This window comes from Canis lupus, chromosome 31 (assembly GCF_048164855.1).
Source record: "Canis lupus baileyi chromosome 31, mCanLup2.hap1, whole genome shotgun sequence".
Taxonomy (NCBI): Eukaryota; Metazoa; Chordata; class Mammalia; order Carnivora; family Canidae; genus Canis; species Canis lupus.
The window spans coordinates 38,223,330-38,237,567 of record NC_132868.1 but is presented as its reverse complement, the minus strand read 5'-3'; the positions used below and the strand labels follow the sequence as shown (position 1 = coordinate 38,237,567).

General features: G+C 44.7%; 1 protein-coding gene across 1 annotated transcript in view; it reads right to left on the bottom strand.

Moving 5' to 3' along the window:
* Nucleotides 1–14,238, bottom strand: part of FNDC3B (fibronectin type III domain containing 3B) — a 338,058-nt gene that overhangs the window by 17,274 nt on the left and 306,546 nt on the right. The window contains exon 23 of the mRNA XM_072808084.1: nucleotides 10,284–10,496. Coding sequence (XP_072664185.1) covers nucleotides 10,284–10,496 — 213 coding nt within the window. The remainder of the gene's footprint in view (nucleotides 1–10,283; nucleotides 10,497–14,238) is intronic.

Here is a 14,238-nt window from a genome sequence, read left to right as displayed (position 1 = left end):
TTGGGCGAAGAGCATACACCTCAATTTTCAAATACATCAAAACCTGCTTATGGACTGGGCTGGGGTCCCCCCCCCTTTAATTTATTGTTTGGCTCTTTTACTGCCACATTTCAAGTTTTTAGAAATTGAAACGCGGCACCCCACCGTATAGAAGGCACCATGGACACAGGTGCTACAACGAAGGACCTTAAAAATCACCATGAGGGCACGGGGTTAAGTCTGGGGACAGCGCTACTGGCAAACGGGAGAGGCTGCGTCTGCTTTTAGGGAAAAAAGCTCAAGGTCGACATCTACGCCCTGGCTGTCCGGGCCGGGTTCGCTGGGGCCCGTTGCGTTCAGGGAAGGTGGCTTTAGGCAGGCAGGGGAGGCCCACCCTGTCGCCGGGACTTCCCTTGGAGAGGAAGCTGGGGACGGGCAGCCTGGCGCGGCCAGCGGAGCAGCCGAGGGCAGGAGGGAAGGGGCAGCTCTTTCTCCCTCCCGTCCTTTCTAGAATGAGCACGTGTCCGACCGGTTCTCTAGTCTCACCCTCTGTCCACTTTGGCAATAAGAAGTCATGACTTGCTTGCTGCCCTGCTTTGTGACCTCTTAGAACAGGCGCGGGAGGAGCCCTGGGCCTGTCATTGCGCCAGCCAGGGACGGAGCCCCGTGTGAGAGGAGGGAGACGGTGGACGCCCTGGCTCTCTCCTGAGTGCAAGGGGCACGGCGGCCAGGGGAGACACCAGGAAGCCTAGCAGCTTTGGGAGGAACATTCCCGAAGAGCTGGCGGGGCCGACCCCAGCCCCAACACCCGCTCGGAGGAGAGGCGGTGTCCTGCCCTCTTGAGGCCTGGACCTGAGCTGGACACACGGGCCCAGGTCCAGGGAGCCGACGGGCGGCCAAGGGCCTCGGGGGCCACTGAAGACACGGACGGCAAGTGTGCAAAGGGTTGAAAGGTTCATACGTTTATCACGTTAAGGTCTCCTGTGGCCTCGTCCTCCTCGAGGAGACGTAGAGCAGAAAGGGAGGGAGGGAGGGCGAGGCGAGGCTGTGGGCCGGAGAGGAGGAAGATGGGAAATGGGTCACCACAGTCGGGTCTGGTCTCACGCCTCTTTACTTTTAACAAAGCGGTTTATCAGACGCCAAGGTCCAGGGACTCCAGCGAAAGCTCCGTCCACGTCAGCCTGCCAGTCGAGCCGCAGAACCCTTCCCGGAGCCCGGAGCCCGCCGCCCGTTCAGGTCCCTGGAGAGCGCTTCCACCGCCAGCCCCGGCAGCCCCGACACCCCCGGCAGCCCCGACACCCCCGAAACCCCCGGCAGCCCCGGCACCCCCGAGAGCCCCGACACCCCCGGCAGCCCTGACAACCCCGACACCCCCAGCAGCCCCGACACCCCTGACAGCCACCTGCGCTTTTACTCCAACTCTCAGGGTTTCGAGGGGTTTCAATCTTGAGAAGTCGAAGGGCTAACACTGGTCCCAGGCTGCCTCCCCAGCCCCCCGGGCGCCCCCGCACCCTCATTGGCGCAGCGCACCCCGCGCACCACGGCTTCGTCTGCCTCCGGGTCCTCAGTTCCCTCCTCTGAGCTGTACCTTCTGATTCGAGCGAGGGCGACCACCGCAACCCAGAAAGCTCACACGCCACCACGGAAAGGACAGTCCCTCTTTTACCGCAGTCCTGTACTTATTTTCCATCATCCCAAGAGGCGGGAGAAGAAAGAATCTTCTTCCTTTGGAGCCAGTGATTTATGCCAGTTGCATGGTGGCCTCTCTAGGAGGCTCCGTAGGTTAACACCCTGTGGCTAGTACCACCCGGGGAGAGATTAAAAATATTCATCAAATATTTGTTTTACAAAGACCAACTGAATTTTTTCTCTTTCCTAAATCTTTTTTTTTTAAGCCACCTTCATTTTAAAACTCATTAATAAGTCAGCCAGAGGCCTCTGGTGATAGAATTAAACGCATGCTGCGCGTCAAGACACAATGATCGAAGGCGACACGTTTTATGTGGAATCAAGGATCCAGCACCTAGAGCACGTCTTTGCCATGGAAAGGGGACAGGAGCCATGCAGCTTTGCAGATTCCACCCCCCCCACCCCCCCCCACCCCCGGGTCAGCCTCTGGGCTCCACAGGGCCTGGGATTCAGAGTCGCCACCAGGGGTCAACAGGTGTCCTACTGCCATGAAGGCCCAGACCCAGATCACTTCAGCATGTCTTGCTCCAAGCCTGGGGGAAAAAAATCAGCTGGGAATGGGGAGAATCTGGAGCAGCTGGGGTGCCTACCGAATCAACAGATGGAGATAAGTCTCTCCCCAAGACCTCAATCCCTTGACTTCTGAGGGTGAGAGGGTGGCCCAGGCAACAAGGGACCCACTCTGTGGAGATGTTCCGATGCTACAGAAACGCAATGAAATACGTGTAGCAGGTGGCACGGTTCCTGGACTATAGGAACTGCTCAGTGAAGTCACTGGACACTCTCAGTGTCAGTTCAGGCTAAGGCATATGCAGCCACGGCACCCCTGTGGAGCCACAGCTCCTTACCAGTCACCCGAGCTGGGGGCCTAGACTGGCACTGCCTCTGAGGGGTCTTCTGCTCTGTTCTCTACCCCTGCTGCCCATGGCCACATACCTCAGGTGGCATCAGCCCCGTGACCCCGGGCTCCTGGGAAGACCCAGTAAGAGTACTGGAGTGGGAACACCTGTAAAGCTGCCCCATTGGCTCAGGAACAGAAGGTACAGTGGGTATAAAGAATCTCTGCAGGCCACAGGCTTGAGTTTGAATTTAGGTTCAACAGCCTGGCGATCGTGGGCTCTACGGCAGCCGTGTAAGCCACCTCCATCTGCGTAGAATGGTGCGATAACGAACACTGTCCCCGCTCGGAGGCGGTTGTGAGAATCCAACAGGATAATGCAGGCAGCGCTCGTTACGAAATGCCTACTCCTTGTCGTGATACTAATACTAATGTTATTAATGACGAGACACCAAGGTTGATGAGCAATTTACCCTGTTTTTCAATGTTGGAGAAGCCTGACGGATGCCCAGGATGGTATCCCTTACTTGCATCCTCTTAGGCTTTCCTCAGCCAGAGAGAAAGCTGTCCACGTGGGTACCATCCACCCCCCGCCACCACCGCCCCAACCCGGTCCCGGTGAACCCAGGCGGCTGAAGGCACATGAATATGGGGTTCTGTATCAGTGCAGCCCATTGATGGAACCTAGGGAAAGGACAAATGGGAAGAAATGCTCTCGTACTATAAATATTTACTTGGAAGGGGAAACATAAACAAGTCAAAGGTTGGTGCGTCACTGAAAGTTTATAGTCTAGATGAATTCTTTATGGCTCTGCCTCCTACTTGTTTCAGCCTTGACACTAAACCCTTCTAACGTAGCGAGCACACGTGGATTTTTGTATTGCCAATTTAACAGTTATTTTAAAAAACTGTTCTACTACAAAGACGCATAAAAGCCTTGGCCACAATGCGCAGTCTGTTACCTTCACTACAGACTGGGACAAGTTGATAACTCTCCAGGCTGAGCTTCCAGACATTTGGGATAATAATAACCATCTTGTTCACCTGGCAGGAACGTTTATGAGATCCTAAATGAGAGGAGCAAGTAAATTCTACGATTTCTTATTAAATTTACACTAGGAAGGCAGAAACAACAGATTCTTGACAGTTTCAAGAAGTTGTAGGGGAAGGTCATACTATTAACCTCGATATTTTAGGCACATTATGAAAGATTCCTTTTTTGCAGTGAAGTGCAACTGAAGGAAGAAATTCAGACACGTTACATCTTTGAATGTTTGTTTTAAACCACATTCGAGTAAAATGATATATAAAGAACTGAATTTAAAAATCTATTTCCTCAAAAGTTTGGTTAAAAAAAAAAAAAGGAAAAGAAAAATCACCCAGGAATGCCCTGGATGGCCCATCACTTAAGTTCATGGTAGAAAATGAGGTAAGAGTAAGGTTTTTGTGTGTTTACTACCTTGTTGCTACCTTATAAGCCCGAGAGGCCCATTACAGGCTAACAGTAGCTCGTTAATATTAACGCCTCACAATGATCTACCTGTTGACCTAAACTGACCTCTAGTGTCCTAAAGGCTGAAGACGCACATTTCAAAAGTTGCTCTACAACACCACAAATCCACAGTAAGCTCAGTACAGCCCAGTCCCGACCTGTAATAGTCCTTAACATGACATGTCACTGCCTCCATTTTCTCTTGATCCCCCTGGACCGCATGGGCATGTGCATGGGGGGGGGGGGGAAGAGGGACAATCTCCTACATTACTGAAGCCATGTTTGGGAATGGAGAGGTTCAAAACAGGAATGGGCAGTATGTGTCCTCATTCCTCATTCCACCAAGAACACGGAGTCCCGTCATGTCTATGCAGAAGCAGATGGGAGCAGATGGCATCATGTGGGGACACCTGAGGCAAGGAAGGTGCATTTCCTAAACTAGCTTTGATGTCGGGGAGCATCTCCCCACGTTCTCAGCTGCGTATACGCCTACTGGCTTGTGGGTGACCCAGCTGTAATACTTTTTCATTAGGTTTCGTTGCATGCCCCCTTTTCTAAGAAATAAAATGGCAGTATAGCTACCGATGAGCACTCTACAAAGAATAATAGGTAATTCCTTTTTTCAATTTTTTTTGTTCAAACTGTACTTAGTTATCCATATATTAAAAAAGAGACTTATTTTTCAAAAAAAGGATCTCAGGATGAAGACCACCTGAGAACCCTGAAACCTCCCATCTGCTTTCTTTTCAAGTAAGCATATGCAGGGAATCTCATCTTCAAGAATACTCTTCCCAGAATCTTTCAAATTTCGGTTGCCTATTTCTATTTTAACGGGCTTGCCTCAATCTTACCTGACTTAGGAAAAAAATGCTGAGAAAACTGCTATCCAATTCCATTCATGTTGGAATAGATTAAAAAAAAATCTATTTTCAAATAGAAAAAAAAAAAACCCCTGTAATCTGAATTTTTTACTTCTGGTCCAATTAAGATCTCTAACAGTTCATTTAGCATCACTTAGCTCTGCCCATACCTGACATTTCAGCCTGAAAACCGACCAAGCTAGCATTACTCTTTATTTTGTAGGCTTAATTTTTATGCTTTTCTAAGACATAGGATGCTCCCCCCTCCCCCCCCCATCCTTCAGGGACTGGAGACAGGCATCATTAGTTCCATTTTGCAGAGGTAGAAACTAAGGCAAAAAGAAGTTAAGGGACATGCCTCCAGCCATCTAGAAGCTCAGTAACAGATCAGGGATTACAGTAGAGATTTGATACCCCTGTGGAGAACCACAATTGCCTTCTGGTGCTTGAAGGTTATATCACAGTGTCATTTACCCAACAAGGGTGATCATGTGCATCAGGACTATTCCAGAAAAGCAAACTAATACCGAGGGTCTCCGCGGGCCCTGAGCTAGTTGCCTGGCATCTTGTATCTATTCAGCAATATGCTCTGAGAAACAGAAGCAGGGGTTTGTTCTGTAACAGGCACACATTAAGAAAGCCCAATTCTCCTGTAGTGCTCATCCACTCCGGCGACTTTTATTAATTGCCTAGTATGTATTTTTTCAGGGTTTCTTCCTATAGATTATTTTCTGTCCCTAACAGTAAACAGTCATATTGGGCATATTAACAAAGGCCCCCTCCCCCGCCCAATTTTGTCTGATGAGGGGAAAAGTGTCACGGGCACAAGGGCAGAGTTAAATGGAGAGCAACCGGTAATTATCCAGTCTTATTAGCGCCCTCTCCCCCATCCCCGTTTTGCTGGAAATGCATGGGCTGTAAAAGACATTGGCTATCTGGCTAAACCCGAACAACAGATTAGCCGTAAATGCATTCCTGGAACTTAAGTTCCTCTCATCTCGATGCTGTGTACAATTATCAGGAACATGGACCCATGAGGGTCAGGACGAGAATCAGCATCAACTCAAATTCTGTTAGGGCAGCATAACGTTTCATTTCAATAACACAGACAAATGCACCTTAAAAATCGTCAGTACAGCCTTACGATCTTAAAAGGCATGAGTTGATCTTGTTATTCTAATCCTTGTATTAGGTTAATGCAGCATTATGAAAATGTTTACTTTGGGTGTATACCCTTCTTGCATACACAGGAACTAAAGACATTCAGATCTTCTGTGCTAGATTGGCTAAGGATAATAGACTTAATCACTGTACGGTCACACTAGGATAATTTTTGTTTTTCTGCTGAAATTGAATAAAATCTCTTGTGCTGTCTGCTCATTGTGTTCCATTAACTTATTTTCTCAGCAAGATAAGTTCCTTACAGGGAGTCACATACTTCAAAAGACTTGGCACATTATAGTCAATCAGGAAAAAAATGATGATTGAATGATTATATTCTAACTGCAAGGAATAAACTCAGCCATATAAATATAAAGCGCGGCTCTGAAGCTGCTACATCAATATGTAGTCAGTGACCTTGGGCTGGGAGCCTTGTGAGTCAAAAGCTTGAATACAGGGAAAACAAATGTCCTGCTCAAGGGGGAAAAAAATTTCAACATAGCAAGTCCAGGTGACTCAGGTGAGTTCTGGGTTGATTTACCTTGAGGCAAGGATCCCTTTCGGGATCCCTTCTATTTTACATGAAATAGCCCCAAATTTAAAAAGAACCACATGTACAAGAACAAGAATAGAAAGAGGCATTCGGCTGGAGAAATATCTGTGCTTTGGAGATTGTGTCCTTGGTTTTCCACCCAATCCTGAGTGTTTATCACTGGTCTCCAACCTAAGGCTCTTTTGCAGAAGATGATAAGATTGGAACCCTTTTAAGATTCACACACCCTCTTATCTCCTCTGAGAAACCTTCTCTGCTCATTTAATTTTAAGCCTATAATCATAAGTTGAAATCATAATAATCATTAAAATTAAATTCAAGTCAACTTATCAAAAACAACCCATTTTTTTCATTTAGCTGGTAGAAGTCTTTGGGAGAAATCCTATCAGCATAGAAAATATTTCACTTTTTTATTCAAAAACTAGATAATGCAGATAAAAGCTCTCAATGTCTGGCACTTTGTAGGTGCTCGATAAATAGAAGTGTCCTTTAGGAAGTTTGGAAATATATTTTTGGCCCAACGTTATACTTAGAAATCTCTGGCTCATTTCAGATTTTTTTGACTGAGAGGTGAATAAATACAAGAAACAAAGCAGCACATTGTAGATATAAAGCCTTAGGGGCTTGAGACATTAAGAGGTCACTTTTAAAGAAGTTAGTAGCTTTCCCATTCTTTTCTTATTTGCCCAAAGCAGAGACTGAGAAATGAAGGAAAAATAGACCGCGTGCCCTAATCATTTACAAGAGACACCCTTTTGTAAAGGATTTTGCTCACACATGACCTACACAGATTCAGTGCTTTCATGTGAAAAAGGTAGGAAGGGACTCAGTTCACCTCCTAGTGTAGCCTCTGTTTTATGGATGAGGAGAAAGACCAATACTTTAGAGGCCAAATCAAGCCAATTTTAATTAATCATTGCCGCGCACGGAGTTATTAGTTTTTGCTGTGCTTCTGTTGCAAAATGTTTTGAGACTAACATTACTTTCATGGCTGACCAGGACAGCTGCACAACTCCCACTTTGGCGGCTCTCCCTTTCAATGCCGAGTGCCGGTGCGGAAAAGATATTAAACCCACAATTAAGTCTATACCTCTGGTTCTCACCTCAGCCACAAGCAGGGCACGTAATATTTTTGCCACACACACGATAAGAACTTATTCGTAGTTAATGAAATCAATGCATATGCTGGGGAATGTGTGTACTTTTCCCAAAAGTCACAACTGGAAATCACTGTGGCAACAAGTTCAATGAAAAAATCTGCTCCTTGAATGAACGTCGGTACTTTCAACTGGACAAGGCAGGTCCAAGTCGCAAAGAACCTCGAGGAGACTAGCGGGGACAGAAACTATGCTAATCACGAGAATTCTAACATATCCAACTCAGATGATTTCTCCCTAATCCTTGTGAATTGAAGATCCAGAGTTAAAGGCAGGCTTGGATTTAAGGGGCCAATCGATACAAGAGTTCAGTTTCAAGACACTAAGGAAGGTCATCTTCAAACTCAAATTAGGCCAAGTTTCATCCTATTAAATCACAGGAAAATTGTTCCACAAATAGAACGAGAATTTATTATGTTCTATACTCCCATCACTTTAATAACTTTCTGAGAGCACTGACAAATCTAATTTAAAAAAGATAAATTTGGTCTCCAGATCATAAAATTAAGAAAAATAATGCTCCTAATGGTAAGTTTTCTTAAATTGCCATTTAAATTTAGGCAAGTCATTTATTTGATTAACAGTGCCATCTCTGGGCCTCCTCCCCCCACCCCACCCCATCCCCCCTTTTTTTTAAATAGCAAGAATTGATCACTGGATTCGGCACCCTTTTCTGTCTGGCGTCTATTTTTATTTATACATCTCATGACAGCATACTCATTTGGATCAGCGTTCACGGGCATCTGTACAGTTCTGCATCCGAGGTGCCCCCTGCAGACACCCCGCCCGCGCAGGGCAGGGCTACAGCAGGGTGCAGAGCCTCTGCTCTCCCCGCATTCCTGGGGGTAACAACAGAGGCAACCGCACAAGAAACCAGGCAGGCCTCCCTGTGATCCCAATTCTGCTACCAGTGTGAATCGTTTCTGGGCTTCGCCTTTTCTAAAGCAGTACACTAACTAGAGGATGCCCTCTAATGGAGATTCTCTCTACCACCAAAGGGCAGCCAAAAACCCAGGGAAAAAAACCAAAAGGCTCCTTTACAAATTTCCCCAAATGCTAGGTTTAAATATTTATCCAGGATTTCTGTTAGTCCATAATTCTGATTCTTGCCAGCCCTCTCCAGTCGAGGAGTCCCCTGCCAGTAAAATAATGAACATGCATCCAAAGGTACAGAGCACAGTGAGATGAATGATCTTGTCTACGAGCGAGAATACATTTGATCTCTAATGGACCTACCAAAAGCAGCCTCATTTTCTCTGCGCTTTCCACACCAGGACTAGTTTCAAATAGGACAATCGCTTTTTGTTCTTTTATAGTCAAATGACTGGGCTTGACAGGTCCTTCAAAGTCAAGTTGAAATGTCACCTGTCTCAAAAGAGCCATTCCTGGTCTTTGCAACCAGATGGTCCCTGCCTCCTCCAGCCTCCCAGAGCACTTCTCTCCATGGGCATTAATGTTCTGAGACCACTTGTGGGTTGGGATTATGCTGCTGGAGGCAGGGGCTTGTTCTTCCTTGATCTTGGTCTCCACCGGAGGGCCCCCCCCTCAAACAGGGCCTTCCCCCCAGCAGGGCTCCACTGCACTGAAAGGAATCAAAGCAGCTGAGTCCAGAGTTAGGTAAGGGGTGAAGACTGGATGGGGGTTTCTGTGCTAACTACACCAGTTCCCTGCGTGAAGGAGCAGGAGGCTGTGATGCACAAAGTAGGAAGATAGAAAGGGTTTTGTGTTTAGCAGATAGGCCACAGGGACGTAGAAGCAGGTACCTGCTCCGTCAGGGTGTCTCGGATTTTTGGTCACCCCCCCCCCACCACCCCGCCACACACACACACCCACCTCCTTCACCTGATTCTCTGATTTGGACTTTTGGTCACAGAACATTCGGTCATCATTACCTTTTACTCTGTATCTGAATTATTCCTACATACAGTTCAGAAGCCCAGCTTCTGATAGGCCATTTTCAGAGGAAATGAAGTTAGGCTCAATAAATACTATGTGAAAGGCTGGATTTGATTTCTATGGCCAAGAGTATTTCCTGGGCGTGGAGTCTTATAAAGAACCTCCTGTTTGCTCTGGTTAATTTGATCTTGCATTACCCATAGTTACAGAGTACAATCCCCATCTGTACATCACCACAGCTATTTCAGATTGGTAAACATGTTTGTCCTGATGGTCGCTGAATATTTAAAAAGCTAACATCTCTTCCTGAGTTTTATTTTTCCCCTCCGTGCTTGTGACTAATAGAACGCTGTCACGTAGCATGGACTTAAGTGTGACAGTTTTCTTTTTTGGGTCATTTCTCTCCATTATCTGGCTTGGTGAAAGGAAAAAAAAAAAACACATGAAGATTCTCACATGTCGGCAAATCAGGGTCTTCAGAATGTCAGTCTGGAACATTTTCAACGGAGAACAGAGGGTACAAAGTGCAGGACCCCCATACATAGGAAATCTTTTTCAACCAGGAGGAAGAGTGTTTTATCAGAGGCCCAATGAACAGGTGAGGATGCTCTGCAAGCTGCAGCCACAGAACGTCCCGCATTCCCTGCCGCCGTCTCACCTCTTATTTCTGTCCTCCAGCTGCAGCGTGTACACCATGTCCTCGGCTGCATGGGTCTTGGTGTTACTGTCTCCCCACTTCAGCTTCAGGCTCTGCGGCCCTGCTGCAGCACATTCCAGCCTCGGAGGCAAGGGTGGTAATGGCCGAGTCTTTGCCCTAATGAACTGACTAAACGGTCCAACTCCGATTTCATTTATGGCCTGAATTCTGATCCTGGGTAAAGGGAAAAAAAACAAAACACAAACATCGCAGGTGTAAGCAGCAGCGATTCCTCATGTGAAATAAATAAACGTTGTGTGGGGGTATTCCATGTATGTGCCCCTAGAACAATACCATGGAGTAAAGAGAAAAACAAGTAATTTGGGACAAATCAAGCCTACGGCAGCTTGGCAAACAGATTATATTCTCCCCTCAAAAAAACAGCAAAAAGAAAGCAATTACCAAGGTTTCTCTTAGTTCTTTACTTAAAAAAAAAAAAAAAAAGTCTATTGTCAGAGGGAAGACATCCTAAAACATGCTATTATATTTCGTTCCAGTTCCCTGTTAATTAATTGCCTCCAAGTCAGTTTTAGGAGTGAGAAGGGCTACAAAGAATACGTGAAATAGGAAAGCAAAAAGAGTCTCCTTCAAGGTTTAAAAACAAAGTACAACTATTCAACAGCCTTCCTCTCTTCTTCCATATGGTGTGGACAGTTTTCTCAATAACCTGACATTTCCACAGCTCCACTCACCTGAAGACCACTCACTCTCAGGTCTGCCTCTCCTCCACCTTTTCATGCCCCACAGATAGGCCTCTAGGGGAAACCTCCACCCAGGCCCCAAAACACATGATCATAAAAAATAAAGTCAGAGATAAATTCTTAGGAAACATATCAATTTAAACTATTCTTATAATTTAGTTTGATGGGCTTTTCATTTATAGTGATTATTGCTCACACTCAACTAAAAAATACTACTTAGGTCCTACAATACCTAAAATTCATCTTGTGACCTCAAATTAGCATTAATTTTTCAAAATGTACAGGTTACATAATTCAGCAAACCAGTCTAATCATATGCCTGCTGCTGGTGGAGAAGGAAGCAAAAGCGGGTTAATTACAGGTGAAGGGAAGCAAGTACAGTCCATGCAGCCATTAAACTGGGACAAAAGAAACGCAGGAGCCATTTAAAAATTCCAAAAAAGTCCATCCTGGCTGAAGGGTTTGGGGAAGAATGTAAATTACCACCGAATCAGCACAGCAGAGAGTTCACCAGTGTTTCCCCTCCACTGTCCCCAGACTGGACTCAATGCAGCCTGAAATCTGGGAGCAGACATCTGCACGAACTGAGGGCTCTAGCGGAAGGAAGCCTGGCTCAGGGAAAGGGCTTTCTGGATGCTCAGGGTACATGGGGAAAATCCCCCATTTTTTTCGTCTTCTTTTCTGCATTCTCTCACTCCCCAGCCCTTACACGATTCCTTCAGATTAACAGACTAAAGAAGAAAAAACACACGAGCCTATCAAATGGTATAGAAAAAGCACCTGGTGAAATGCAACTTCTATTGATAATAGAAAAATTCTCTGAAAATTAAGGGTAGAAGGGAATTTTCTCAACCTGAAAAGGGTGTCTATAGAAATACCTACCGGCAACATTGTATTGAATGGTCAAAGACTGAATCATTTCTAAGATTGGGAACCACGTGAGGATGTCTACTCTCAACACTCCAACTCAACATTAGGTACTAGAAATCCCAGCCAGTGGTGGGAAAAATGGCATAGAGACAAGAAAGAAAGAAACCAATACTATAAGACACTGCTGAAAATCTTAAAGAAGAACCTAAATAGAGAGAGACATTATGTGTTCATGAATTGGAAGACCGCACAGAAAAAAATGTTAATTCTTGCCAAATTGATCTATAGGTACAATGCAATTCTAATCATATTCTAACAGGATTTTTCTTAGTAGATCCAGAGAAGTTGATTCTAAAAGTTATGTAGAAAGGCCAAAGAGCTAAAATTGCCAAACACAAAATTGAAAAGTAAGAAAAAGTTGAAAGAATGACACTTTCTGATTTAGGACTTACTATAAAGCTACAGTAATCAAGACAGTGTGGTACTGGTAAGAGACAGACACACAGATCAATATAAGAGAATACAGACTCCAGAAATAGATCCACACAAATAGGAATGATCGATTTTTGACAAATGTGCAAAAGTAATTCAATGGGGGAAATAATAGTCTTTTTAACGAATAGTGCTAGAACAATTGGATTAGCAATAGGAAAACAAAATTCGATCTAAAACCATGTATCTTATTCTAAACTTACTTCAGAGTGGATACAACATAGATCTAAACATAAAATATAAAATATAAAACTTTTAAGAAGAAAACAGTATTTGTTACCTAAAATTAGGTAAAGGGTTTTTACCTATGATGTGAAAACCTGAAAACCAGAACAAAAAAAAAAAAAAAAGAAAGAAAAAAAAGAAAAAAAAAAGAAAAATTGGACTTCATCAAAATTTAAACCATTTGTACTGTTAGGAGAATGAAGGTAAGCTACAGACTGGGAGGAAATATGTGTAAATTATATAACTGACAAAAGCCCTGTATTCAAAATGTATAAAAACCTCTAAAAGTCAATAGTAAGAAAACAACCAACCCAATGAAAAAATGGGCAAAAGACTGGAACAGACACTCCGACCAAAGGGGATACACTTTATGGCAAATAAGCACATGGAAAGGTAGTTAACATCGCTGCGAGTCAGATGATGAAACTTAGAACTATGAGGTACCACTATATCCCTATTCAACTGATTTTAAAAAAACACCTCAGTACCTGGCGAGGACGAGAACAACTGCAACTCTCACATACTGCCAGTGAGAATGCAGACGGTGTAGCCACCTTGGAAAACAGCTGTAATACGAAACTCCTTATCAAGCTTAATACACACGTACATGACCCAGCAGCCCTGCTTCTTGGTCTTAAGAGAAATTACAACTTATGTTCGTATAAAATCTGCACACAAAAACGGTTTTGGCAGCTCTAGTCATACTCAGCCCAAACTAGAAAAATATCTGCCTCATTGTTTGGAATGTAGCAAATACTCATCTCTGATAAAGTCTAGCAAAAATCCCATTAAAGAGAGTCTGTCTTTTCCCAGATTCTATTAAGCCTCTTTGGAAATCCTGCTTATCACTTTGGTGTGACCTTGGGGAAATTACCTAACACCTTTAAGTAATAGTTTCCTTATTGATAAAATGGGTATAGTAATATCTTTGCTGCATTTAGGAACAAATCTGATTACTTAGTAAAGATAAGGTATATGAAAAGCATTTTCAATTTTTTAAAATTTTATATTACATGACCAGAAAAGGATGGCCAAAAGTACTTTGGTGAACCTAAAAGTGCTAATTTATGGAGTTGCCATTCTCATGACTTCTTTTGAGACTGTTATTCCTTTTGCAAGGGAAGAAGACGTGCTGAGCATCCGTGAGGAGTGCACTGCACTAGGCCTGCAAACGTGCGGCCTCATTTTACTTGATTACCTACAAACTCACTTTATAATTTGAATAATTTGTCAACACCACCTATGTTTTCCAATCCTCCACATTAGGTGAAGGAACCAGCAACACCTAAAAGGATTAGCTTCTCTGTAAAGCGTCCTCAGAAGGTGAGGGGGAGACATGGTGCTGGGAGACAGATGGGGAAGTGTTAATGACCGCCACAAGGAGAGACACTGAGAACTGGCTCTGCTCATAGGACCGGGCTCTGGAGCAGGAGCTGGTACCTCCTCTTGCTTTCAGAGATGAGAAAACCGCAGTTAAACCCAAAGAGGTTAAATAACTCAACACAGTCATTCTTGGTGTTGAAGCCTAGATTTGCTATGTATGATAGTGACCTTAACTTCTAGGCTGAACCCATGAGATAGGAATTGCTCCATTTTACAAATGAAGAAACTGAGGCCTGGAGAGGTTC